General features: G+C 43.2%; 1 protein-coding gene across 1 annotated transcript in view; it reads left to right on the forward strand.

Annotated features, from left to right (window-relative positions):
* The window catches only part of Dnah9 (dynein, axonemal, heavy chain 9), a 354,260-nt gene that overhangs the window by 318,096 nt on the left and 11,250 nt on the right, over nt 1-24,914 (forward strand). The window contains exons 62-66 of the mRNA XM_013013168.1: nt 9,118-9,245; nt 12,171-12,398; nt 14,432-14,623; nt 15,674-15,865; nt 18,638-18,808. Coding sequence (XP_012868622.1) covers nt 9,118-9,245; nt 12,171-12,398; nt 14,432-14,623; nt 15,674-15,865; nt 18,638-18,808 — 911 coding nt within the window. The remainder of the gene's footprint in view (nt 1-9,117; nt 9,246-12,170; nt 12,399-14,431; nt 14,624-15,673; nt 15,866-18,637; nt 18,809-24,914) is intronic.

Below are 24,914 nucleotides of genomic sequence, written 5' to 3' on the forward strand. Positions count from 1 at the left end.
GAGGTCTTTGATCCATTTGGAGTTGATTCTGGTGCAGGGTGATATATAAGGATCTAGCTTTAGTTTTCTACAAGTGCTTAACCAATTTTGCCAGCACCATTTACTGAAGAGGCTGTCTTTCTTCATTCTATTGTTTTAGCTCCCTTATCGAAGATTAGACGGCTATAGGTCTGTAGGTTCATTTCTGGGTTTTCAGTTCTATTCCATTGGTCCTGAGGTCTGTTCTTGTGCCAGTACCAAGCTGTTTTGATTACTGTGGCTTTGTAGTAGAGTTTGCAATTTGGTGTTGACATTCCTCCAGCACTGTTCTTTCTGTTAAGGATCATTTTTGCTATTCGGGGTCTTTTATTGTTCCATATGAATTTTTGGATTGCCTTTTCTATATCCTTGATGTTCCCAATTTCTTATTCGCTCTATATATTGAAAGAAATCTACTTTATTCTTCTTGAAGCTATTCTTTCTACACCCCAGTGGCCTCCTAATAGAAATAAATTATATTTGAGCCCTCCTAGGAAGCTGACATCTTGGGACTTATTTTCTTGATATTCTATATTGTTTCTACTGGCTTTATATATCTCTCCTTTTATTTTCCATTTTTCATCTTTATTTGGCTGGTACAAATCACCAGAAAAGACTCATAGGAGTAAAATTTTGAACTCTGAGTATTTAAAAGGGCTTCAAATTTTCCCAGATAATTATTCCATAGTTTTATTAGATCCAAAAATGATTTTTGCTCATAACTTTGAATACATGACTCTGATGTATACTAGAAACCAATTTTCTTCACACATGGTCACATACCAGTAAGATGATATTCTTCTGCTGTTTCATCGCTAATGATTTATTTTTCTTCCCAAGAAACCTTAGGATCATCTCTGTACCTCGTGTCCTGAAATTTAATGAGCTATATGGAGATGTGGGTCCTTTTCTTTCATCTGTCCATGTTTCAGCACAGCATTTTAAAGAAATGAATCATGTCTTTCTTTAGCTCCAGAAGTTTCACTATTTTTTCTGGTAAATGGCAGTGCTACTTACAAATTGCTTGTGCCAGAAACCTGAGAATCAATCCACCTAAATACTTTCTTCACCACCCACTGCATTTAATCCTATTGATTCTTTCATTTCCAAAATATGTTTCAAATCCATCAATTTGTCTCTATGTTCACTTAGACTCTACTTTGAATTACATAATCTTTCATCCAGATTACCAAAATAGCTTCCTAATTCTCCCCATTGGTCCCTCACAATCTTTGGCCACCCTGCTACAGGGGACATCTTGCTAAATCTCATCTGATCCGTATCACTCTGCTGCTTAAAACTTTGCAGTGATCTCCTATTATTCTAAAGGTTAAGTCCAATGTCATTAAGATGACCTATGAGTTCTGTATGACCTGGCCTTTCTGTCCAAATTTGCAGCTAACTTCACATGCTCACTTGGCTCCAGCCACACATCTTTTTTAAATACTCAGTCTTGTCCTGGGCATTCCTGAACTAGAGCATTTTAACAAATGGTTCCTTTCATCGAAATATGCTCACTAACCCAATGACAAGTTCAATCCTGCAAAGATCTCTCTCTCCTGACCTCCTGGTAAGACTATATGGTTCTTCATTATCCATTGTTGTGCTTTGTAGATTTGCTTCACAGTAAATTAAATTAATGCATTCCAATTCAATCAATCCTTTAGGAGTTTAATTTATATTTTACTGCCTGCTTATCACAAAGATCTTTGAAGTCCAGGGGTGATGTCATCTTGCTCATCATCCTACAAGAGCCTGTATCACTGGTACAGAGAATGTGCTCTGTATATGTATGTGGAATGAATGACTGAACCAATGAATGAAGGAACAACTCCCCTAAGAATTGCAGCTGTAGCTCACTCAGTTCTGACTCTCACACTTCCATTGCATTTGGCATTCCTATTCTCCACTGGAGGCTTTGTTTCTTTTCCATGGAAAAATCTAGTCTCCTCATATTTTATTCAGTGTTTCCCCTTTTGGATGCTTTTAAAGACTCTGCTTATAAGCAATTTTCCAACTGTTTTTGGCCAGTTGACCTCTAACCATTCTATCATGTAGCTTGAAGCTCTCTGTCATTTCAGAAAAACTGACCTCTCCTTAATCTATGTTGGTTATTCGTCTCTGAACGCATGACCTCAGCCTGAATTGTGATGCACACCTTCCACAAGCAATAATACTGTTCATCAACCAGATATTACTCAGACACCTGTGTACCTCCCCTCTTTTTCTCTCTCTCTCTCTCTCCCTCTCTGCTTTCCTAGTGGTTTGATTTATTTTCTAATTTTCCCATTTAGACATGTATTCAGGAGAGACATAAGTTTCCCGTATCTTTTTTTTTTTTCCAGTCCTGGGGCTGAAACACAGTGCCTGGGGACTGTCCCTGAGCTTCTTTTGCTCAAGGCAAGCACTCTACCACTTGAGCCACAGTGCCACTTCCAGCTTCTTCTGTGTATATGGTACTGAGAAATCGAACCTAGGACTTCATTCATGCTAATCAAGCACTCTGCCACTAAGCCACATTCCCAAGCCCTCCAATATCTTGAATCTAATCAGATGGCCTGATAAACCTCTATTCTCATTTGGAATTCACTTGGCTGACCCAAACACTTTCCCCTAACCCTGGCCATATTAAATAGACTTACTCACTCTGCTTTGTGCATGCCATCTATCTATCAGACCATTCATTATATGCCTCTGTTTAAACTCTGAAAAGCTTGGTAGTTTTCCACATTCAAGCATTTATGTTCTTAACTCCTTCATTTCTCCATTTCTTTGCTTTACTCTGAAAGGTCTTCTTTTTTTAGTATATATTTTTATTGTAAAGATACTGTACAGAAGGGTTACAGTTACATGAGTAAGGTAATGAGGTACGTTTCCTATCGAGCATTGTTACTCCCTCCTTTGTTTTTCCCTACCTTCCTTTCCCCCCTTCCCAACTCCTCCCTCCCCCCCACCCCAAAGTTGTAAAATTTGTTTTCAACCTAGTGTCTTACATATTTCATTGTTACAATGGGTCAACCTGTAGCCTTATTTCACATTTTGTTATCTCCCTTCCCCTCCCCAAATTAGAAAAATGTATAATATTGGATAAGGCTTTTAAACCCTGAGAAGCAGATTAAATATGGATTCCCAGCAAAATGTATGCACCTACAGATAAACAAAACAGGGAGGCTTACACCAGGTGCTGGTGGCTCATGCCTATAATCCTAGCTATTAAGAAGGCTGAGATCTGAAGATCTTGGTTCAAAGCCACCCCAAGAAGAAAAGTCTATGGGACTTCTATATCCAATTAACTACCAAAAAGCCTGAAATAGAGCTGTAGCTCAAGTGGTAGAGTGCTTTTCTTGAGCAAAATAAAGCTCAGGAATCGTGTCCAGACCCTAAGTTCAAGCCTCAGGATCAGCACACACACACACACACACACACACACACCTCTGAAATTCATCTAACAGAGCCTTGGTCAAGAATTGATACATAATTGATCCTTTGGGGCCACTCAGACCTTTTTAGGACCTTCATTCCAACATTAATTGTGGATGAAGTGAGGAAGGAAAGGAGAAAAGAGAGGAAGAAGAGGAGGAAGAGGAGAAGGAAGAGGAGGAGGAGGAAGTGGAGAAAGAAGAGGAAGAAAAGGAGGAAATTCAATCCTCGGTTATTGGCCTCTATTTCAACATGAACTCTACCACCCATCACCCTCACCGCTTCCTTTATCCTCCGATAAATAAATCCCTTCACAAGCGCTGTCATGTTACCTTTCTTCTGTCTCTTTTTATGGTCTTATTTGCACATGTATTTTCACTTTCACCGCATCCACCTCTCCCTTGTTTTCCCTCACCCACATTCCCTTCCCACCCCGTTGGGTTACTGTGAAGATAAAAATGAAATCTCAGATGTGGGAAGACTTTGAAAAGTTAAAAGTACAGTGGCATCGTGCGGCACTGTAGTGACGAAGATGTTTCGTCTGTTCTCTGTGTGCCTTCCTTCACATCTTCCGGTTGCTTCCTTTCAAAGCAAAGCTTCATCTCCAGCCCTCCCCGGGCTGCCCTCATGCCGGCCGGGCATCTTCTCTGGTCTTTCACATATCTGTAGCATGATCTGGCTTGGTCCCCTTCCTCCTTTGTCTAGCTTTGACAAAAACAAATTCTGTCATTTCTATTTTGTGATCAGAAGCTCTGTATCCCACCTTTGGCTTTCCCCCCCCCTCCTTTTTTCTCTTTTCTGCTAGTCCAGTCAGAATGATGAGCTCAGCTAGATTTTTGTCGGCGCTACCAGTACTGTGCAAAGAAGCAGATTTCGTGCAGTGTCTACAGAGTCAGATTACCAATACTTTGCTTAGAGTTTCTTTTTCATTCTGTCTGGCCCTATTCTCTGTACTTTAAGAGGCAATTAGAAGTAGGCTAGGAAAAGTAAGCCAGACCCAAAGAAACATAGGTTGCACGGTTGCTCTCATTTGTAATAATTAGAATGTGCCCATAGATCTACAAGTAAACTCAATGGATAGTAAAAGACAAAATATTATACTTGGACATGATAAATTAAACAGCACTTTGATCATTCACGAAGCCAGACAACAGGAGGATATTCTTAGGAGCAGCAGGGCACAAGAGCAATGTGCAAAATGATACTTATCAAAATGAACTCCAAGAAATGGAAACAAGAAGTTTTTCATTTTACTTTTTGGGTGTTTTTTTTTCTATTTTTCCCCTTCGTCACTTTTTTTTTTATTTCTGTACCTTTTGTCTTATATGTAAGTATATCTGATTTGGAGAGGGAAGGGGAAGCACAGAAATGGTAGGACAAAGGGTGAACTAATTCAGTAGTGATACTTACTAGACACTATGTTGAAAATTAACTATACAACTTGGAGAGGAGGAAAAAAACTGGGAGGAAATGAGGGAGGGGTGACACTGTTCATAAAGAAATGTACTCAAACCTGAAGTAGGTTAGTCTCTGACAAATATGGTCTTCAGGATGGAAAGAGTTTCTGTACTGCAGTGTGTGTGTGTATGTGTGTGTGTGTGTGTGTGTGTTGAGAGAAACTCATCTATTCATGTGTCAGGGAGCAGGAAAGTGAATCGAGAGATATAAAATCAGAAGGTACAAAAAGAGATTGGATTTAGAGAAATGATGGGCGGGGCGTGGGCCCTTCCGTTGAGAAGGAATGCACAGAGGGGCAGATAAAATGGCAGTAGGTCAAAGGAGCTCCTACCAAATGGCGTTATGTTTTCTCAAGTAGTGAAGGCAGGAATCCTTCACAACCATCCCAGGGGACCATATGGAGGCAGGTAGGCAGGGACAGGAGAAAGATTATGATAAGGTTTATTAGAGGGGCCATATCTCCCCAGGAGAGGGAGCACCTGGTGTCTGTCCCTATCCCAGTCGCAAATAGGTCTGGGAGGAAGGGAGGGTGGAAGGGAAGTAAATGCTTGTGCAGGTGGGTCTGGGTAGAGAGGGGGAGGGGCCAGCTGTAGGGGGGGAACTCCAGGGCAGGGAGGAGCTCAGGTCTGGGGGAACTGAGGACCAAAGGTGGGGATAATACTAACAGTGAGAACAGAAAATTGCTGAACAAATCACTGAACCCCCACCCTAGAGATCCCCTAGGAAGCTTAGAGGCAGAGGTCAGCGACAAAGTCAACCTTCAGCCTCCTGAGAAGAACTCCCAATGTTTGAGGCTGAGAATCATGAGTTTGTATCAGCAGCAACTCATTTTCCCTTTTACACATGCATGGCTTTATTCAGAGATGACATTGCCTAGAAGTTTCTTAATCAAGAGGTAGAAGGGGCAATAAGTTCAGGATTTTATAAGATCCTGATTCAAGTTAAGGATTATTGGATCAATATTAAAAATAAGGCAGAGACGGTAAAAATGAAGATTAGAAAAACTAGGGATTTCAGCCAAGCTGTAATCCTAGCTACTCAGGAAGCTGAGATCTGAGGTTTGTGGTCTGAAGACAGCTTGGTCAGTCAAAGTCCATGAGACTCTTAGCTCTAATTAACCACAAAAAGCTGGAGGTGGAACTATGGATCAAGTGGCAGAGCGCTAGCCTTGAGAAAAAGAGCTCAAGGACAGTGCCCAGGCCCAGATTTCAAGCCCCATTATTGGCACAAAAGGGAAAAAATTAGAGATTCCAATAGCCTGGATACTTCATTGTAGTAGAAGAACAGGTAAGGAGAAGGTAAGAGACTAAATAGTCTGAGAAGAAGAATACAACAGTCCTTGTGGATATGCTAGAATCATATTTCAGCAACTGGACAGTTTTTGGTGACATATAGCCACTGGTGGTGGGCAGCAGAAATGGGACAAAGTTCTTTGAAGGTAAAGAAGGTAAAGAAGAATGAGACTGGGCCAGGTACCAGTAGCTAAGGCTTTTTATTATCCTAGCTATCAGGAAGCTGAGACTTGGAGGTTCAATGTTCAAAACCAGCCTGGCCAGAAAAGCCTGTAAGACTTGATCTCCAATGAACCAGCAAATTGTCAGACTTGAGGCATGGCCAAAATGGTAATGCACTAGCTGTATGCAAGAAAGCTGATTGGGAGTATAAAGGCTTAAGTTCAAGCAGCGGAGGAGGAGGAAGGAGAAGGGAGGAGGGGAGAGGAAGGACAGGGAAAGGGAGAGTGAGAGGAAGAAGGGGAGGGGGAAGGGGAGGAGGAGGGAGAAAAAAGGAGGAGGAAGAGCAACTAGGTGTTGGCCAAGCCATCTATAATGACATTAGGGTTTACCTGGATAACAATGGAAACTGAACCAAGTCCCAAAGACCCATATAAAATTCAGTCTCACTGGGAAGTTGGTAAAAGGCAGAGTACATAAAAATTAGTAGGCAATATAACTAGACAGCATGTGCTTTTTAAAAAAAGGTGGGGGGAAGGAGTTTTTATTTGAGGATGGAGAATACATAGCCTGCAAGTAGGAAGAGAATCGTGTGGGAAATGTTCCCCTTTCCTGGTCTCACAGGAGCATGGAACTAATCAGAGACCCACAGGAGCTGCTGCTCTCAATGAGACTGGAGGGAAGCAAAGCACACTGTGAAAAGACCAGACAGGGTTTACTAGACAGGGATACAGGTGGCTCCACCTTACGGAGAGTTGGAGAGAAGGTTAGAAAGGGAGAAGAGATAAACCACAAGTAGCAGAAGCCACAGCACAAGCAGTGTGAAGGTGGGCCCCAAGAGAACAGAGCTGCCTACATGGGGCTTGCATGACCTCGAAGGTGTCAGAGCCTCAAAGTTTGGAGGACCGACCGTGTAAGTTCACTCTGCATACAGAATGCTCACATATGGCCCAGCATGCCCTGTTGAGTGATAATGAGTGAGTGACTGTCCTGTCATCCTTCCCCTTCTGAACGTTACCAAGATTCATTTCTGCTCGACCTCTTCCTTATGCCTCAAGTCTGGACAGATGCCGAGCTCCCCATCTATGACCCTTCAAACCCATAGTTTTCACCCTTTTCCTCATACCTTTCTCTTGCTAATGAAGCAAATAAATAGGTTCTTTTGTGAGCAAAGCTGTCGCTGCAGTCATGTAATAATCCTAGCACCTTTTATCCTGGTCTTTTCGGTGGAATTAGTTTGTTTATCTTCCGAGTTCCAAAGCTGACATCAAATGTATGACTCGCTAGGATTTATAGAGTTTAATAAAGGTATTCCTTGAGTTCATCTCAGTTGAATCTATAATAACTATTTCTCAGTACAAAAAGCCATCACCCAGCTCATCCTGGGCAGTTGAAGGAGAGTCCATGTTTTCTTTTTAGTAGTAAAAGAATGCCCAATATTTTTTTTCACAACCTCCCTTACAAAAGTGTCAGTTATGTCTTCAGTTTAATTCCTCCGAAAGTAAAAATTCTGAATGAGTTTTTTCCCCTCTTTTTAAAATGTCTTTTCTCTCATCTATTTCACCTTCACTAGAAAAATCACTCAAGGATTTCTTCATGGCATTACACATTTTTATGATCCTTTTATCTAAAGGAGGATATATAATTTCTCTAAACTTTATTGGATTGGACTAGCAGATAATGTATAATCACAATTGGTTTTCTGTATTAAAGTCATTTTTTTGTGTTAAGTTTTCATTGGGCTTGGAGAACAATTCACAAGCATTAGCTTTGCTTCCATGGTGTGGTTGAGAGAGTTTGTTTGTGTGGTCATTCTTTTACTCTGTTTCCAATACCAGCTATCCTTATCAAGATATGTGTGTGTGTGTGTGTGTGTGTGTGTGTGTGTGTGTGTGTGTGTGTGTGTGTGTGTGTGTGAGGTCTCACATCCGTAATCCTACCTACTCAGAGGCTAAAACCTGGAAGATCAAGTTAAAAGCCAACGTGGGCAGAAAACTCCTCAAAACTATTATCGCCATTTAGGAAAATGTAGGACTGGGGGCATAGCTGAAGTGGTAGCACTCCAGCCATAAGTAAGAAACCAAATGAGAGTGAGAAGTCTTGAGGTCAAGCCTTGGTTCTTCACACACACACACACACACACACACACACACACACACACAATGGTACATACAATAAAACATACCTATGCAACCCAGCCCATTCCTGGATCCTGCCTTTTTTTTTTCACTGAAAAGTCATGGAAAATGATGAGACAGAGTTTTGTGTGTATTGTGAAGGAGGAGGTTTAATAAAAGGGTATAAGTTTCTGGAAGCAAAACTGATTGAATCCTACCCTGACTGGCTATACCCCCTGAAAAGATCCAGAGATGTAATATACAGAGTACAAACAAACCAAAAGATAGCATGCTCATGGGCCTGTTCATTGATCCTTTTACGCCAGTACTTTGTGGGTTAGGGGAACAGTATCCAGTCTTCAAATGGGAGCTGTGTAAGACAGTATTAGCAGCCAAACCATCTTTGACTTTTTTTTAACTGATCTGAAGTGATTGCACTATAAATAAATGTTTCCTTTTATCTGTGATTGAAAAATCTGAAAGATGTAGCTTCTTTAGGACAGGAAACTGTGTATGAGGTTTGGGTATGATGTAGGGTTCAGGTGTCCCAAGTGTTGAGGGGTAAACATGGGTCACACATTTCCTTATGAACAGTCTATAACACAGATGATGAGACTCCAGGAATAATCAAAACAACCTTGTATTCCTTTTAGGAAGAAAACTCGGATATACCTTCAACAATTGCAACCTCCACAATGTGTCTTTGGGACAAGGTCAGGAGGTGGTGGCCGAGGCTGCTCTGGACCTAGCTTCAAAGAAAGGTCACTGGGTTATTTTACAGGTAAGGTTCCTATTGGAGCATCCATGGCTCTAATGGCATGACTTTCAATATGACTTGACCTTTATCAAATTTCCTTAGGGCAATTGATGTCTCTTATTTACCTTTTATCACTGAGCGGTCTTAAATACACATCCTCAACAAACGTTCCCTGGGTGAAACTATCAATAAGGAAATTAAAGAAAGAATAAATAAAAAGGGCAGTCATTCCCACCCCATCCTGACCTTCATTATCCAAGACCTCCATTCATCTCTTGATGGTGCCATGCGACATCTCGCTTCTCCATCTTCGCCCTTGAATTTCCTGTGATTTATTGGGGAGGGATCTGCTCTTTCCCCAGACTCCTTTTCCAGAAGCAACGAGAATTTAACAACACCTAGGAGTCTATTAGCTTCACCTGCTGGAGGTGCTGTGTCTCAGATGCATTTGCCAAGAGACCTCCACTGGAATGCCTTCAGGAACCAGGCACTCAGCATGGACCTGGCTTCCCAGGACCTGAGGATGAGACCAGGGCTCAGGCTCTTTCCTTGCTGTACTCTAGAGTGGATTTCTCAGGCCCTAGCCTTGGTAGATCCATGTCCGTAAACCCAATGGGGCAGCCTCAACAATCCAGGAATGCAGGTAGCTTCTATCCTCAAACTCAAGAGAGCCTTTCCCATAGCCTTGCTCTGCCTAGTGGCACATACTAGTTGAAGTTGTTGCAGCCATCGCTGAATTAGTCCTTCATGTGAGGGCTGCCAGCAGTGCTGGCTATCCAGAACCCTGGCTTTCCAAGTAGCCCCCTAGATGTTCTGCTCCAAGAACATGATTACAAATGCACTCTTTAACAAATTTCCCCTCTAATCTCCCACTACTAACTCTCACATAGCTCTTTACCCTATACAAAGCCCTTTTGAATCCATTGCCTTTGATTATTTGCAGCCAGTGCTGAAACGGCAAACTTCATTGTTGTTTCTCTTTCTAGAGGAGAGTAAACAGTACTCAGAGAGCCAATTATTGTGCTCTTAGAACTGTGTTGAGTGCCAATCTCTGTGTTTAAGGCTCAGCAAGCTTACTTCCTCAAACACTGACTGGGGAGTTTTTATCTATCCATCATCATGAAACCTACCTCAATGAAGCCAGGCGACTGTCATCCTTAATGTGAGCAGTGCATCCTGCGAAGCTGTGCCAAGAAATAAATACAGGTCTTGGTAGAAAGGCAGGAATGAGCTTTAAGGGAAGGAGATGGGCTCAAAGACCAGACAGAGAAGCTTGAGTCGGGAGCCTTTGTGGGTCTTCCAGACTCAATGACTTCATGTGTTTTATGAAGACAAGTTTTGTGACAACAAACAGCATGGTTTCCTGAGACAACTCAGGAAAGGTAGCTCAGAGTTTAAATCAGTACCTTCGAGTTTTAGCACAGATACAAATTACAGAAGGAGCACAATAGAATGGACTGATTCAGCGATTCTAGGGGCCCAGAGCTAAGATCCTGCCATTCTTAACTGGCTCTCAAATGATGTGCCTCCGTGTGTGTGTATGTGTGTGTGTGTGTGTGTGTGTGTGTGTGTGTGTGTCCCAGCCCTTGAGCTTGAACTCAGGGCCTGCGTATTGTCCCTGAGTTTTTTGACCAAGGATGGTACTCTACCACTTGAGCCACAGCTCTACTTCTGGCTCTTTTGATGGTTAATTAGAGATAAGAGTCTCACAGGCTTTCTACCTGGGATGGCTCTGAATTTCAATCCTCAGATCTCAGCCTTCTGAATAGCTAGGATTACAGGTGTGAGCCACCGGCACCCACACATGTATTGCCTTTTAATTCTCAAGTTCAAATAATCCAGGCATCAGGTAGTATGGAATCAGAAGGTCTCACCATTGCACTCTACGTGTGGAGCCTGTACCTGCAGCGTGGCAGTGTCTGGAAACCCGTTCAGAAAACACAGACGCTCCACCTCCGCTCCAGAGCTTCCCAATCAGAGGCCCCAGGCTGGGCACAACAATCTGTGCACTAGCAAGCACTCCAGGGGATTCTCATGTACAAGCAAGTTTGGAAAGACTACATTTAAAACATTAGGAGTATCAAACAATAGGGCTCAATTAGAAGGATGCTCCTTATGAAGCACCCCCAGATTCTTTCTGTGATATAATTTTAGATGTTTCTACTGTTTTTAAAATAAAATGGGATAAGCAACAATCTAAATGCATGTATTGCTTTTAAACCTTTAAAAATGTACATCATAAGCCAGGCACCAGCAGCTCAGGCCTGTCATCCTAGCCACTCAGGAGGCTGAGACATGAGGCTCATCTTTCACAGCTAGCCAGGGCAGAAAAGTCCCCATGAGACTCTTATCTCCAATTAACATTCAAAAACCACAAGTAGAGCTGTGACTCAAGTAGTAGAATGCTAACTTGGAGCATCAAGAGGCTCAGGGACAGTGCTCAGGCCCTGAGTTCAAGCCTGACCAAAAAATAATGTACATCATAGGGCTTGGGGCCTGCCTAGCATGCATGGAGGCTCTGGGTTCAATCCTTAGCTGAATGAATGAACAAATAAGTAAATAAATAAACAAATATCACACATCTCAAGATGACTGAGGTGATAAACTTTGCATTATGTTTATTTTTAATTTTTAAATGTTTCATTATCTTTAAGTAGTTGTATAAAAGAGCTGCCATTTAACAAAGCTGTTTATAAATGTAATATACATATATATATTGATATATATATTCTCACCCATCCCTTCCCGACCTGCCCCTTCTCTCTTCTTAATTCTGTAGAATATACACTGGAATTCTTGTCTGTGTTTTATTACAATCTTTTTTTTAATCTTTACTTGAAGACTAAGGCCTGCTTTCCGCTTTAGCTGCCTTCCTGATCAGTGTGTGCTGGCAAAGCCAAGCAGGTGCCTGCACTGAGGGAGTTCTTTCTTTTTTTTTTTTTTAACCAGAACATCCACCTGGTGGCCAAGTGGCTCAGCACCCTGGAGAGGAAGCTGGAGGAACACAGCCAGGACAGCCACCCAGAGTTCAGAGTCTTCATCAGTGCAGAGCCTGCACCCTCCCAGGAGGGCCACATCATCCCCCAGGGCATCCTAGAGAACTCTATTAAGATCACAAATGAGCCTCCCACAGGCATGCATGCCAATCTGCACAAAGCCCTGGACAACTTCACTCAGGTACTGCCTGGGAGGGAGGGAAGGGAGACTCCACCTCGTAAAGAGCTTACTGGAAACTGGGAGGGGGTGAGGAGAGAGAAGAGCATGCACCTAGGAACAGGAAGGGGTGCCTGCCAGGCTGTGAATCTGTACCTGTATGGGAGAAATCATCGCATAATTGACCTCCACCCAGTGCCCAACCCGTGCTACCCAGTTGTCAGATAAACCAGAAGGAGTCAAGTGGAGACTTTCTCCTGCAAGAAGTGTGAGTCTTTCTGCCAGTCCACTATTAACTATATTCCAAGGTGGAAGGCCATGCTGCTATAAAGCTAATCCATAGGATTGGCTAAGCATGCTAGGTCCACACAGGGAGAGGATGCACTCATTCATACCATATCACCAGCCACCTGCATGTACCTTGAGTCTCAAGAGTTCAAATGAGAGCTGGCGGTGGTGTTGTTCAAGTCATACACCCTTTGCCTTCCTGAGTTCAAACCCCCCCCCCGCCCTCCACACACACAGAGAGAGTTCTAATGATCAAGGGACAGGTGGTGAGTATCAGAACTTGGAGTATAAACACTTGTGTGACTTAGAGTGTGCTCTGTAGACCAGCAGCATCAGGACTACCTGGGAACTTGTTAGAAATGTGAATTCTCAGGCCCTGTCCCAGGCCTACTGAACCAGGATAGGGTGTTGCCCCAAAAATCTTTAAAAAGCCTTTCTGTTAGTGCTCAACAAGATCAAGTTTGAGGACATTGTGGACCAGGGCATCTCGGAAGGGGTTGAACATGGTGACATATGAGAAGTTCATGGTTCAAATTGTTATAATAACAACAATTACTGAGATCCCATCTCAAAAAAACAAGCTAGGTGCCAGTAGCTCACACCTGTGATTACAGCTACTCAGGAGGCTGAGATCTGAGGATCACAGTTCAAAGCCAGCCTGGGCAGGAAAGTCCGTGAGATTTTTATCTCCAATAAACCACTAGAAAACTGGAAGTGGCGCTGTGGCCCAAGTGGTAGAGTGCTAACCTTGAGCTGAAGAGTGCAGGGACAGCACCCAGGCCCAGAGTTCAAGCCCTATGACCAACAAAAAATAATGAAAAAACAAAAACCAAGCCATAATACTGTAGGCATTCACACAGTGGGAGACCAAAGGAGGATATCCTTTGTATAAATTTTAATTTTATTGTAAAGATGCTATACAGGGGAGTTACAGTTACATGAGTAAGGTAATGAGTACATTTCTTGTGTTGCCCCAAAGGAGGATATTCTTAAGAGAGGAACAGAAAGGCATTATTGTCTATATGCATCCGATCATACAAAATTATATTTATTGGAATGAACTCCAGCAAATGGAAACAAAAGGGCTTTTCCTTCTTAATATTTTTACTTTTTTTCCTTTTTGTTCTACATGTTCATTCATCTGTCTTTGGGAATATAAGGGCAGGAGCAGAAATGAAGGGACAGGGGCTGGGAAGGTGGCTCAGTGGTAGAGCGCTTGCCTTGCATGCATGAGGCCCTGGGTTCGATTCCTCAGCACCACATAAGCAAAAAGAAAAAAAAAGTCGGAAGTGGCGCTGTGGCTCAAGTGGTAGAGCGCTAGCCTTGAGCTGAAGAGCTGAGGGACAGTGCCCAGGCCCAGAGTTCAGGCCCCACGACCAGACCCAAAAAAAAAAGAAAGAAAGAAAGAAATGGAGGGACAAAGGGTGAATACATGCATCAGTGATACTCACTGGGTACTATGTTGGAAATGGACATCAGTGGTGCTAGGAAACCCGATGAATTCATCCATGTGCACAAACTTGAACAGTAAACTAAACCCTTGTTAGCTGAATCTAATCAGTAACTCAAATGCTATACAAAAACACAACCCCTCTGCAAGTCTGTCTGAAGCTCTGACCCCCACTTAGCTTTGGTGCTGCCCACAGCCATCTGACCCTGAACAGCAAGAGCATTTGGCAGCTATATCCAGCGTGATGGTGGGCCCTCCCTAGCCTTCCCCTGGGAGGGGAAGCTTCCTGTCAACACTGTAAGTGATGCTTTCCTTTCAGGACACCCTGGAGATGTGTTCCCGGGAGACAGAGTTCAAGAGCATCCTCTTCGCTCTCTGTTACTTTCACGCTGTGGTGGCAGAGAGACGCAAGTTTGGTCCCCAGGGATGGAATCGGTCCTACCCCTTTAACACTGGGGACCTCACCATCTCTGTGAACGTGCTCTACAACTTCCTGGAGGCCAACACAAAGGTAAAAGGAAGTAGTTCAGGTTCTGGGGCAGGTCAAGAAGCCACCCCCACAGGCCAGTGATGTATTCCCACATGGGAGAGTGTGCTCTGGCAAAGGTCTATACTACTCAAGTAGGGTGAGTGCCAACCGCAGGACCAACCCTGTGCTTAGAAGTTCTACAGTGAGGTCAGAGGCCAGGCCAGACAGTGACCATGGAGACAATCTAGGAGAAGACACCCCTCCCCCCAGGCACCCGGACAACCTGCATGAATGCACAGCATTGAGAGGGGCAGAGTTGGCAGGAAGAGACCCCACACACACACATGTGGCTGATCTCAATTCCCACTTTCACTAACCAAGGATTCTGAATGTATCCAAAAGCATGTAGCTTCTCATATAGTAACAAGCTGATTTTCCACAAATTAAAGAAAAACAAAATCTTCCTCTTCTGTTGGGACAACTTCATCTCAGAGAAAAACATGTGCTAACCAGCAATGCTCCCTCCTCCAGTAAACGATCTTTTCCCATCATGAGCCAAAGCCAGCACCAGCAGGACCACTGACATTTCCTGATAGGGAACACAAATCAGCCTCAGATCCCTGAGAAATCCTCCCACCTGTGAGTTCTGGGGAGACCTACCCCACCCCATAATGTCAACCTTTCAGTTGGTTGGCTTCCCATCCTAACTTTCGCCCCAGTGATCATGTTAGCTGCATTTCACTGATTCTGAACTTGTAATGGGACAGTTAATTGACCCTGTTATGAAGGGCAGACGTTTAGGAAAAAACCAAGGTCCTCACTGCCCTCCCATTTGACATGTATCCGTTCCAGAAAGAGTCTGACTTGATTGTCACAGTCAGTAACTATGAAAGAGAGGAGGCTGCCATCTAGCCCCTCTCCTCACCCTTGGATGTAATTCCGCAAGTAATCAGCTCCCCAAATACACCTCATGCTGCTGGACACTGGGAGTGTGAAGACAAGTAAGACATTGCTTTTCATCTTCAGCTACATCATATCTTGTGGCCCGGGCAGGAGATTTGCTTTTCTCTCTTCCTTGCCCCTGTCTCCCAGGTACCCTTCGATGACTTGCGCTACTTGTTTGGCGAGATTATGTATGGAGGCCATATCACGGATGACTGGGACAGAAGACTCTGCAGAACCTATCTGCAGGAATTCATCAAGCCGGAGATGTTAGAAGGAGAGCTCGCCCTGGCCCCTGGCTTTCCACTCCCGGGCAACATGGACTACAGTGGTTATCATCAGGTGAGGCTTTGCTCTGGGCTCACAGAGGGCCCCTGTGACTCCTCCTATCTCCTACACACAGCCCCCGTTGTGCGCATGCTGTGGCCCAGGCTGTGGGCATCAGGCAAGGGGGGGGGAGGAGAAGGGTTGGGATTGGGGGGAGGGGGGAGGCTGGGAAGGGATGTGAAGGGTAAACCAAAGGAGGAGGCTGCAATGCTTGGTAATAAATGTACGCATTATCCTGCCCATGTAATTGTAACCCCTCTGTACAGTATGTTCACAAATAAAAAATAAATAAATTAAAAAAAAAAAGAATGGCCCAAGGAACTGGGCTGATAGCAACTTTTGTTCCCTGCCTTGAGCTGACTTTGCTCAACTCATTAATAAAGTTGAGTCTTTAGAGATCTTCTTGTTCCTGATATTTGATTCGATCATTCTGGTTTTATGTTCTGTTCTACAGTTAATACTCAGGACAGTTTTTTGCTTGTTTTTAATTCAGCTCATTTAAAAAGCCACTATTAAATAGGGCCAAATTTCAGGTAAAGATGTACAGAGCATAGGTAGTTTTTCAGCAGTCCTAAATATCTTCAGGGAGCATCCAGTGATGAAATTTCTCTTAGTTCCTATATTCTGCAACCCTCCTGGTTCCCACTGATTGCTTTGGACACAAGCAGACTTATCCAACATCTAAGAAAATAATTCTCATGAAACCTTTCCCACTCTTAATTTTTCACTTTCTATTACTAAAGCTATTTTTAAAACATTCAACTTTGAACATGTAATCTGCCTTGGAAAATATACTGAGAGATGGTTTCCTTGAAAACAAAACTTTTTTAACTTTGGAACATACCTTAAAAATTTGAACTAACATTTACCAAACTTTATACCAAATTTAAGGGAGATAGTAGTTATAGAAATGCTAACTATAAGCCTTTTATGTTTTAAAATTTTTGATTAGTCATGAAAGACATTTGATCCAGGAAACCCATGCCTATGAGAAGAAATTTAATGTTATACTCATAAATTGACATGTTAAATTGTAACCCTTTTGTACAACTACTTAGCAATAATAAAATAGGTAATTTAAAAAAATTAAAGCACTAAGACCAGTTACACAAACAGGAAAAAAAAAATTTGACATTTAACTTTTTGTTGTTTTCATTTTTTATTTGTTTTGGGGGGATTTCACATTGCCTTTTTTTTAGGTCAGTTGTGGGCCCTGAACTCTGGGCCTGGGCACTGTCCCTCAGCTCTTCAACTCAAGGCTAGCGCTCTACCACTTGAGCCAGAGCACCACTTCCAGCTTTTTTTTCTGCTTATGTAGTGTTGAGGAATCGAACCCAGGGCCTCATGCATGCAAGGCAAACACTTTACCACTGAACCACCACCTTCCCAGCCCCAACTTTGAATTTTTAAAGAAAAAATTTATCATAAAGGTAATGTACAAAGGGGTTACAGTTAAACAAGTCAGGTAATGAGTACATTTTTTTCTTTTTTCTTTTTATTTATTTATTGCCAGTCCTGGGGCTTGAACTCAGGGCCAGGGCACTGTCCCTGAGCTTCTTTTTTTGCTCAAGGCTAGCACTCTATCACTTGAGCCACAGCACCACTTCTTGCTTTTTTCTGTTTATGTGGTACTAAGGAATATGAACCCAGGGTTTTGTGCATGATGGGCAAGCACTGTACCACTCAGCCACATTCCCAGCCCAATGTGTTTCTTTTTGAACAATGTCACCTCAAGAATTTTTTCTTAACCAAATCTTTAGTCTTTACATCCACCTTGGAAAGTAGTGCACGTATGCCCTCTAGTGTCCATGCAATAACTCAACAAGAAGCGATAGGCAGTCCAAAAAACATCATCCTTAATAAATTAGGTCTGGTTTTCTGACCCAACAGTAGCATGGCTTGTGCATTTCCAAATGACTCCTTTCAGTTCTTCCTCTTAATCTGTAAGTTAATAGATGGTGACAGGTCATCTTCCTCAGACCAGAAGTGTGCTGAGTGCTAGAGTGGGTAGAAAGATAAATGTACAAGTATGCCTTTAAGGAATGCAACCATTTACTTAGACTAGACGTTATCAACAGCAAGCAATCATCAAGGTCCTGGCAGGAACCTAACTTTCTCACCATTATAAAAAGCACATGAGAAGAAAGTAACCTGGGCAGGAATTTTCAGGCAGGACAGACCCTGGCCACAAGAACTGACTGTGGAGATGTGCTGTTTGGGTGGCACGCTATTTTAAACTTTTTGAACTCCAATGCCTTTTCCCAGATGTATGAACCCTTCTATCTACAGCCAAGTTAATCTCCTTCCCCCGCCCAATCCACACACATTCACTTTGTGTGCACAATCCCATTAATGGGTTTGAATGTGTCATCCCTGGTTTAGATAAACAGAGAAAAGAAAAGAATTGAAAAGGCTTGGGTTCCTGCAAGGGCTTAAGTGAAAAATGCCAGGGAAGGCCAGGGTCTGATGGTTCTCACCTGTAATCCTAGGTAATCAGAAGACTGAGATCTGGGGATAGCAATTCCAAGCTAGAAGTGGAAGTGTGGCTCGGGTGGTAGAAAGCCAGCCTCAAGCGAAAAAGCCAAGCACAAGAATAAAGCGCTGAGTTCAATCCCCAGTACCTCCCCTTTTCCCAACACACACACACACACACACACACACAAACACACTACAAGGAAGGAATTCATATTTCTCAGACTCTGAGAAATCTGGGGGGGGGGGAGTTGGTAAGAAGTGCCCCCTGGAGGGGTGCCGCGGAGACACATCTTTGGTGGCCCTTGATTTCAGTACATCGATGCAGAGCTGCCCCCGGAGTCGCCCTACCTCTATGGCCTCCACCCAAATGCAGAGATCCGCTTCCTGACCCAGAGCTCAGCAAAGCTCTTCCGCACTGTGCTGGAGCTGCAGCCTGGGGACAGCCAGGCTGGGGATGGAGCCAGCGCTACAAGAGAAGAAAAGGTATGCCCTGGTGGGGACCACCCCGGGGTCAGCCACCGGGAGGGTCATTAGAGAGGACCCATGGGCATGAGGATGCCTCTAGGTCTTGTGCCCAAGTCCTTGAGTGGAGGGTGTGGTGGGATGTCAAAGTGAACTATCTCCATGATTTTTTTTCCTAAAAGATACATTCATTAAAACTCCAAGGGAGGTAAGTCCCCCACCCTGTAGAACTCCAAGATCTTGTTAGGTTTACATGGTTAGGTTTATATTTGTAAAGCTTCAAAGGTTTGAGTGGTTGTCAGACTTTTAGGCTATAGGGAACTGAGTTTAAGAAAACCAAAAGAGGTAGTCTAACTCTTAGAATGATCTAATTATACCAGGAGTTCTCAGGTTTAAACATGCCTGAGAAGGAGCTAGTGGGCTTGAAGTTCTGCCCCGGAGGATGCAGCTCTGCGGTAGAGTGCTTGTTCAGTCTTCAGTGCTGGGAGGGAGGAAGGGAGGGAGGGAGGGGATGGACACCAGAGGATTCTGATTCTGAGATCTGCACCCAGGAATTGGTGATCTGGTGGTTGCGATGTGTGTGGGCTGGCACCAGGAAGCTGTTTATATCGTACCACCCAGCCTGTTCCGCCCTTCCATTTCTAAAATGCAAGTTGAGAATAAAGGGAAGAACCCAATCAGCAGGAAAGAAAAACGCTCCTGAACATAGGAAGAAAAAAAAACTTGGGGGGCTGGGAATGTGGCTTAGTGGTACAGTGCTTGCCTAGCATGCATAAAGCCCTGGGTTCAATTCCTCAGTGCCACATACAAAGAAAAAGCCAGAAGTGGCACTGTGGCTCAAGTGGTAAAGTGCTAGCCTTGAGCAAAAGAAGCTCTGGGACAGTGCTCAGGCCCTGAGTTCAAGCCCCAGGACTGGCAAAAACAAACAAACAAAAAAGCCTTCACCTGCCTGTAACCTCAGGATTTGGAACTAGCAATTTATTTACTTTTTGGCAATGGTGCTATTGGAGTTTAAACTCAAGGCTCACAATGAAATTTTCCGTTCTGACAGGACAGCAGTGGGACAGAATAAGGGCCTATACTTATTTTAATTTTATCTCCTCTTCAAAGGCCCTCTGTGCTTCCAAACATACTCATCTTCTGAGCTACTGGGAACTGGGGTGTCTGCATATGAGTGTGGAGAGGGCACTGGAACCCACTAGGTACAAGCCTGCTCCCTTCCCAAATGACGAAGCGACGAAGCAGTCTGTTCCCATTTAAGTCCCTTCGCTACTGGATTTCTTTGGTGCTGAACAGACCAACTAGACCTTTGGAGAAAAGTAAAGCAGAGTTCCTTGTTCCTTTTCCAGAGTCTATTTCAGAAAGCTCAAATATTTAAATGTAACACACACACAACCATACAACTCAAAAGCTTGGAAGACAGCTAGGGCAAATGCTTTTATGATCTGACAAAGGAGGAAAGCATTTTTAAACTTAAAAAAAATGAAAATCTGTATAGGAAAAAATAGGCAAGTTAATGGCTTTAAAAATGTCTGCAAAGAAAAAACTGCCACCAACAAAGTCAAAATCAAGTCAAAATCAAAGTCAAAATCATTTTGCTGCAAACATACTGGGCAGTGGGCAGATCTGATTAAAATACAGAGTTCTTTTGAATGAAAAAAAAAGAAGCTAAGAGAAGGAAGGAAAAGATGAACACTATGGAAATTCACATAATAAATACAAATGGCCAGTAAAAAATAGTGAAAATATTCTCAGCGCCATTCAGACCTTAAGAAAGCTAAATAAAACTCCATTATCCAGGTGATGGCAAGGATTTAAAGATATGTTACTATCCACATAAGAAAGTAGACACTCTCACTTTGACTGATAAAAATTTAATGTATAGAACAATTTGATGATAGCTACAAAAAAATTCCTACATAACTGATTGCTAAAAATCAGTTTTAGAAATGGAATCAGTCAGTGGAAATACTCAAAAGTGCACAATTTTTAGGATATCTGCATATAACTTATTGTAAAATGGCTGACAGCAGTAGAAATAGTAAACAGACTGAATATGAACAGAAGTGAAAATAAATGATGGGTGTCAAAACAGTGAACTAATACTCTTAAGCAGAGTCAGGCAAAATCCTATGCAGTAGCAAGGGAATCAGTTCAAGATTTATAGGGCTGAGGATATAGCTCTATAGTAGAGCACTTGCTTAGTGAGCATGAGGTCCTGGGTTCAATCACTAACACTACCAAAAATAACTATTTTGTGGGTCATTGGGCCTGAACTCTGGGCCTGGGCGCTGTCCCTCAGCTCTTCAGCTCAAGGCTAGCGCTCTACCACTTGAGCCACAGCGCCACTTCCAGCTTTTCTGCTTATGTGGCGCTGAGGAATCGAACCCAGGTCCTCATGCATGCAAGGCAAGCATTCTACCACTGAGCCACCTTCCAGCCCCTACCAAAAAGAATTTTTAAGGTATAATATATTATTATGAGATAGAAAAAGCAAGCCGAAAAGCTGTACATCATATGGTTTTACCAGTGTGAGAGAGAAAGCACAAGTAGACATATCAGATGAATGAATAGATGATGACTCAGAGAATTAGCAATATAAATTTAAAAATTAACAGTTTGACACTGGTTTCCCCCTATCGAGGGAAGAGTAAAGATTACAAGAGGAGGTGCTTTGTTTTATGTTTTTATTTTTTTGGTACCAGTACGGGGACTTGAACTCAGAGCCTGCGTGCTTTCACTTCACTTTTCCCCCTCATGGCTGGCACTCTTACTACTTGAGCCACAGCCCCACTTCCAGCTGTTTGGTGGCTAATTGGAGATTAGAGTCTCCCAGACTTTTCCTGCCCAGGCTGGCTTTGAGCCACAACCCTCAAGTCTAAGCCTCTTGAATAATTAGGATTACAGGCACCAGCCACCAATGCCCAGCTGCTACAATCCTTTCTATCTGCAATGTCTTAGATGTTGTTTTTTGTAAAACTGGTAAATATATGTTACTTTTTTTTAAAAAAAGAGCAGAAGTGTTGCTTATAGAAGTCAAGTAGGTCATGTCCCAAGGAGCCTGCCCTTCCCACCCAAAGGGTGCCTGGGTTTTCTGAGCAAAACAGCATCCGTTGTATGCGTGTGACTCACTCATTCCCCATCCATCTTCTCCCTGCTCAGAGCTCCAAACCCCCCTCGGCCTGGTGAGAGACCAGGTGGAACTCTGCATCACACACACACACACACACACACACACACACACAGCCCTCCCCGCCTCCTCCATTTCGTGTAGTTTGGTACCCTGCCTGGAGACTATCTTTTCATCTCTTTGTGACTAACGGTGGAAATGGCAGCTCGCTGATAGAGGGCTGTTTCTTCACATTCCACCCCAGAGGCAGACATAGGATATCAATTTAGCCATTTGTCTTCCACCCGGCACTTTCAGGTACCATTAAAATTCCATTCCGGTTTTTGCTTATGACAGCACCAGAGACCCATTTGTGATGGGGTGATGGGAGTTTGGTTTCTTCTTTTATTCACATCAGCTCTTTTCCTGGAGAATGGATTATGATATGTTAACAATACAAGGCAGGGTGAATATTAATCATCCTTCCCATTTATATAGACTTTAGAACTTTCAGCTGCCCTCACATTCAGCAGTTCATTTGATTTGGTCTTTGGGAGTCGAGGAAGAAGAAGTCAGTAGAGAAAAAGACACACTTGGAAACTGACAGATTGAAAACATTGAGGCCTATTTGGCTTATATGAGCCATGCATAGTAGAGCTGCATTCACTTGGTCAGGGCTCTATGGTTGTAAGCAACAGACACCAATCTAACTGAATCAGGTCAGAACTAACATACTCTATCAAAGAGAATCAATGGAAGAAAAGACAAAGACCCTATGACCCTAGGGCCCCAGGAAGAAGGAAGAGTACACAGGCCTTTCAAGACATCTCTATCCTCATTAAATGTTCGGATTCCAGGTTTCAATCTTTCCTGCTCTTGAAAAGATAATCTGATGAGCTCACTGGGTCAGGAAAGGCTGCCACAAGTCACAGTCTTGAGAAAGATAGGGAAGAACAATTTCCCTAAGGGGATAGGAACCTGTTACTTGAAGAAAGGAAAAAAGGATGATGTCTAAACAAAATCCAAGCATAATCTCAGGCATGTGGCTCTCACCTTTCAGGACCCCTGGAAAGGCTGGTATTTGCTTATAGACTCCTCTCCTCCCCCTCCATCCTTGTCTGCTGGCCATATGGCCTATGACATCTGCATTTGTTTCATTTTTCTTTGTTGACAGACCTCCTGGGCTTACTTATTTACTCCAAAATGGCAGACTCAGCGGCCAAGTGGTTGGCCCAGAATAACCCAGGATCTCTGTACCTCGATTCCAATTTTCCAGAAGAGAGGCCCTGATGGTTCTAATTCCCCTGGTCTAATTAGTTAACACTTTGTGTGGGAAAAGAAATTGTGGGTACTAGAGAAGGGTTACATGATGAACCATTATGCCCCTTCCAGAACTCAAGGATAGAAACCACAGTATCACCTCCTAGACATACAAAACTGAACAGAATGTGGATATGCATGTATATGAGAGAGACATAGAGAGATCCCTCAGGATGTGTGGGAATTTGGTCCTAGGCTCTCCCACGGATACCAAAGTCCACAATGCTGGTCTCTTGTGTGAAATGCCATCGTATTTGCACCTAGCCCATGCATATCCCTTTGTGGATTTTGCTTATTGTGATGCTGAGGACCAAACCCAGTTACCTCAGACATGCTATGCAAATGCTCTACCACTAAGCCCCCTTGTGTACTTCGAGTCATCACCATATGACTATGCAAATGCTATGTGAATAATTGTTATACTGCACTGTTTAGAAAATAATGACAAGGGGAAAAAAAACTATGCCAGTGGATGAACCTAGAACAAATCATGTTAAAGTGACGCAAGCCAATCTCAGAGAGACATGTGGCACCAGAGGCTAGATCTAAAATATAGGCACAGGGCTAAGAATGTGGTTTAGTGGTAGAGTGCTTGCCTTGCATGCATGAAGCCCTGGGTTCGATTCCTCCGTACCACATATACAGAAAAAGCCAGAATTGGCACTGTGACTCAAGTGGTAGAATGCTAGCTGTAAACAAAAGAAGCTCACGAACAGTATCCAGGCCCCGAGCTCAAGCCCCAGAACTAGCAAAATAATAAAATAAATCAAATACAGGGACATAATAAATTATACAGGTCTCTAGGCATTCATACACAGTGACACCAAAGGTGGAGACTCTTAGGTGAGGAACACAAAGGAAAAATGGTTATATCCATCTGATCATACAAAATAATATTTATCAAAATGAACTCCAGAAATGGGGTAAAAAAATGTCCATACCGGTTTAATGATAGACGTGGCTCTGTGGCTCAAGTGGTAGAGCACTAGCCTTGGGACAACGCCCAGGCCCAGAGTTCAAGCCCCACCACCACCACCAAAAACAACAACAACAACAAAAATCCTGGTTTAATGATATAGATGTGTTATACTTATGTCGTTATACTGGGATTTGGACTCCAGGCCTTGTACGTGCTTAACTGCTGCTCTCACACTTGAGCCATGCCTCCAGCCCAGGTTTTGCTGGGCATTTGGGGGATGGAATCTCACAGACTTTTTCTGCCCAAGCTGGCTTCAAATCCCAATCCTCCAGATCTCAGTCTCTTGAGTAGCTAGGATTACAGGCATGAGAGACCAGATGCCTAGGCTTGTGTATTTGTTTTCTAATGCATGGTTTAGTTGGATCTGAAGATGAAGAGTGTACAGACATGGAGGGCTAGCTGTGTGTATGCATACATATATGTACATGTGTGCACTCCCCACATATACTCACTGTATGTATATATACTACCACACCAACACACACACATGCACACACACATTGTATGTATATATACTACCACACCAACACACACACATGCACACACACACTGTATGTATATATGCTACAACACCAACACACACACATACACACACACACTGTATGTATATATGCTACCACACCAACACACACACATGCACACACACACTGTACGTATATATGCTACCACACCAACACACACATGCACACACACACTGTACGTATATATGCTACCACACC

The sequence above is a fragment of the Dipodomys ordii genome, unplaced genomic scaffold (genome assembly GCF_000151885.1).
Source record: "Dipodomys ordii isolate 6190 unplaced genomic scaffold, Dord_2.0 Scaffold19, whole genome shotgun sequence".
Classification (NCBI taxonomy): domain Eukaryota; kingdom Metazoa; phylum Chordata; class Mammalia; order Rodentia; family Heteromyidae; genus Dipodomys; species Dipodomys ordii.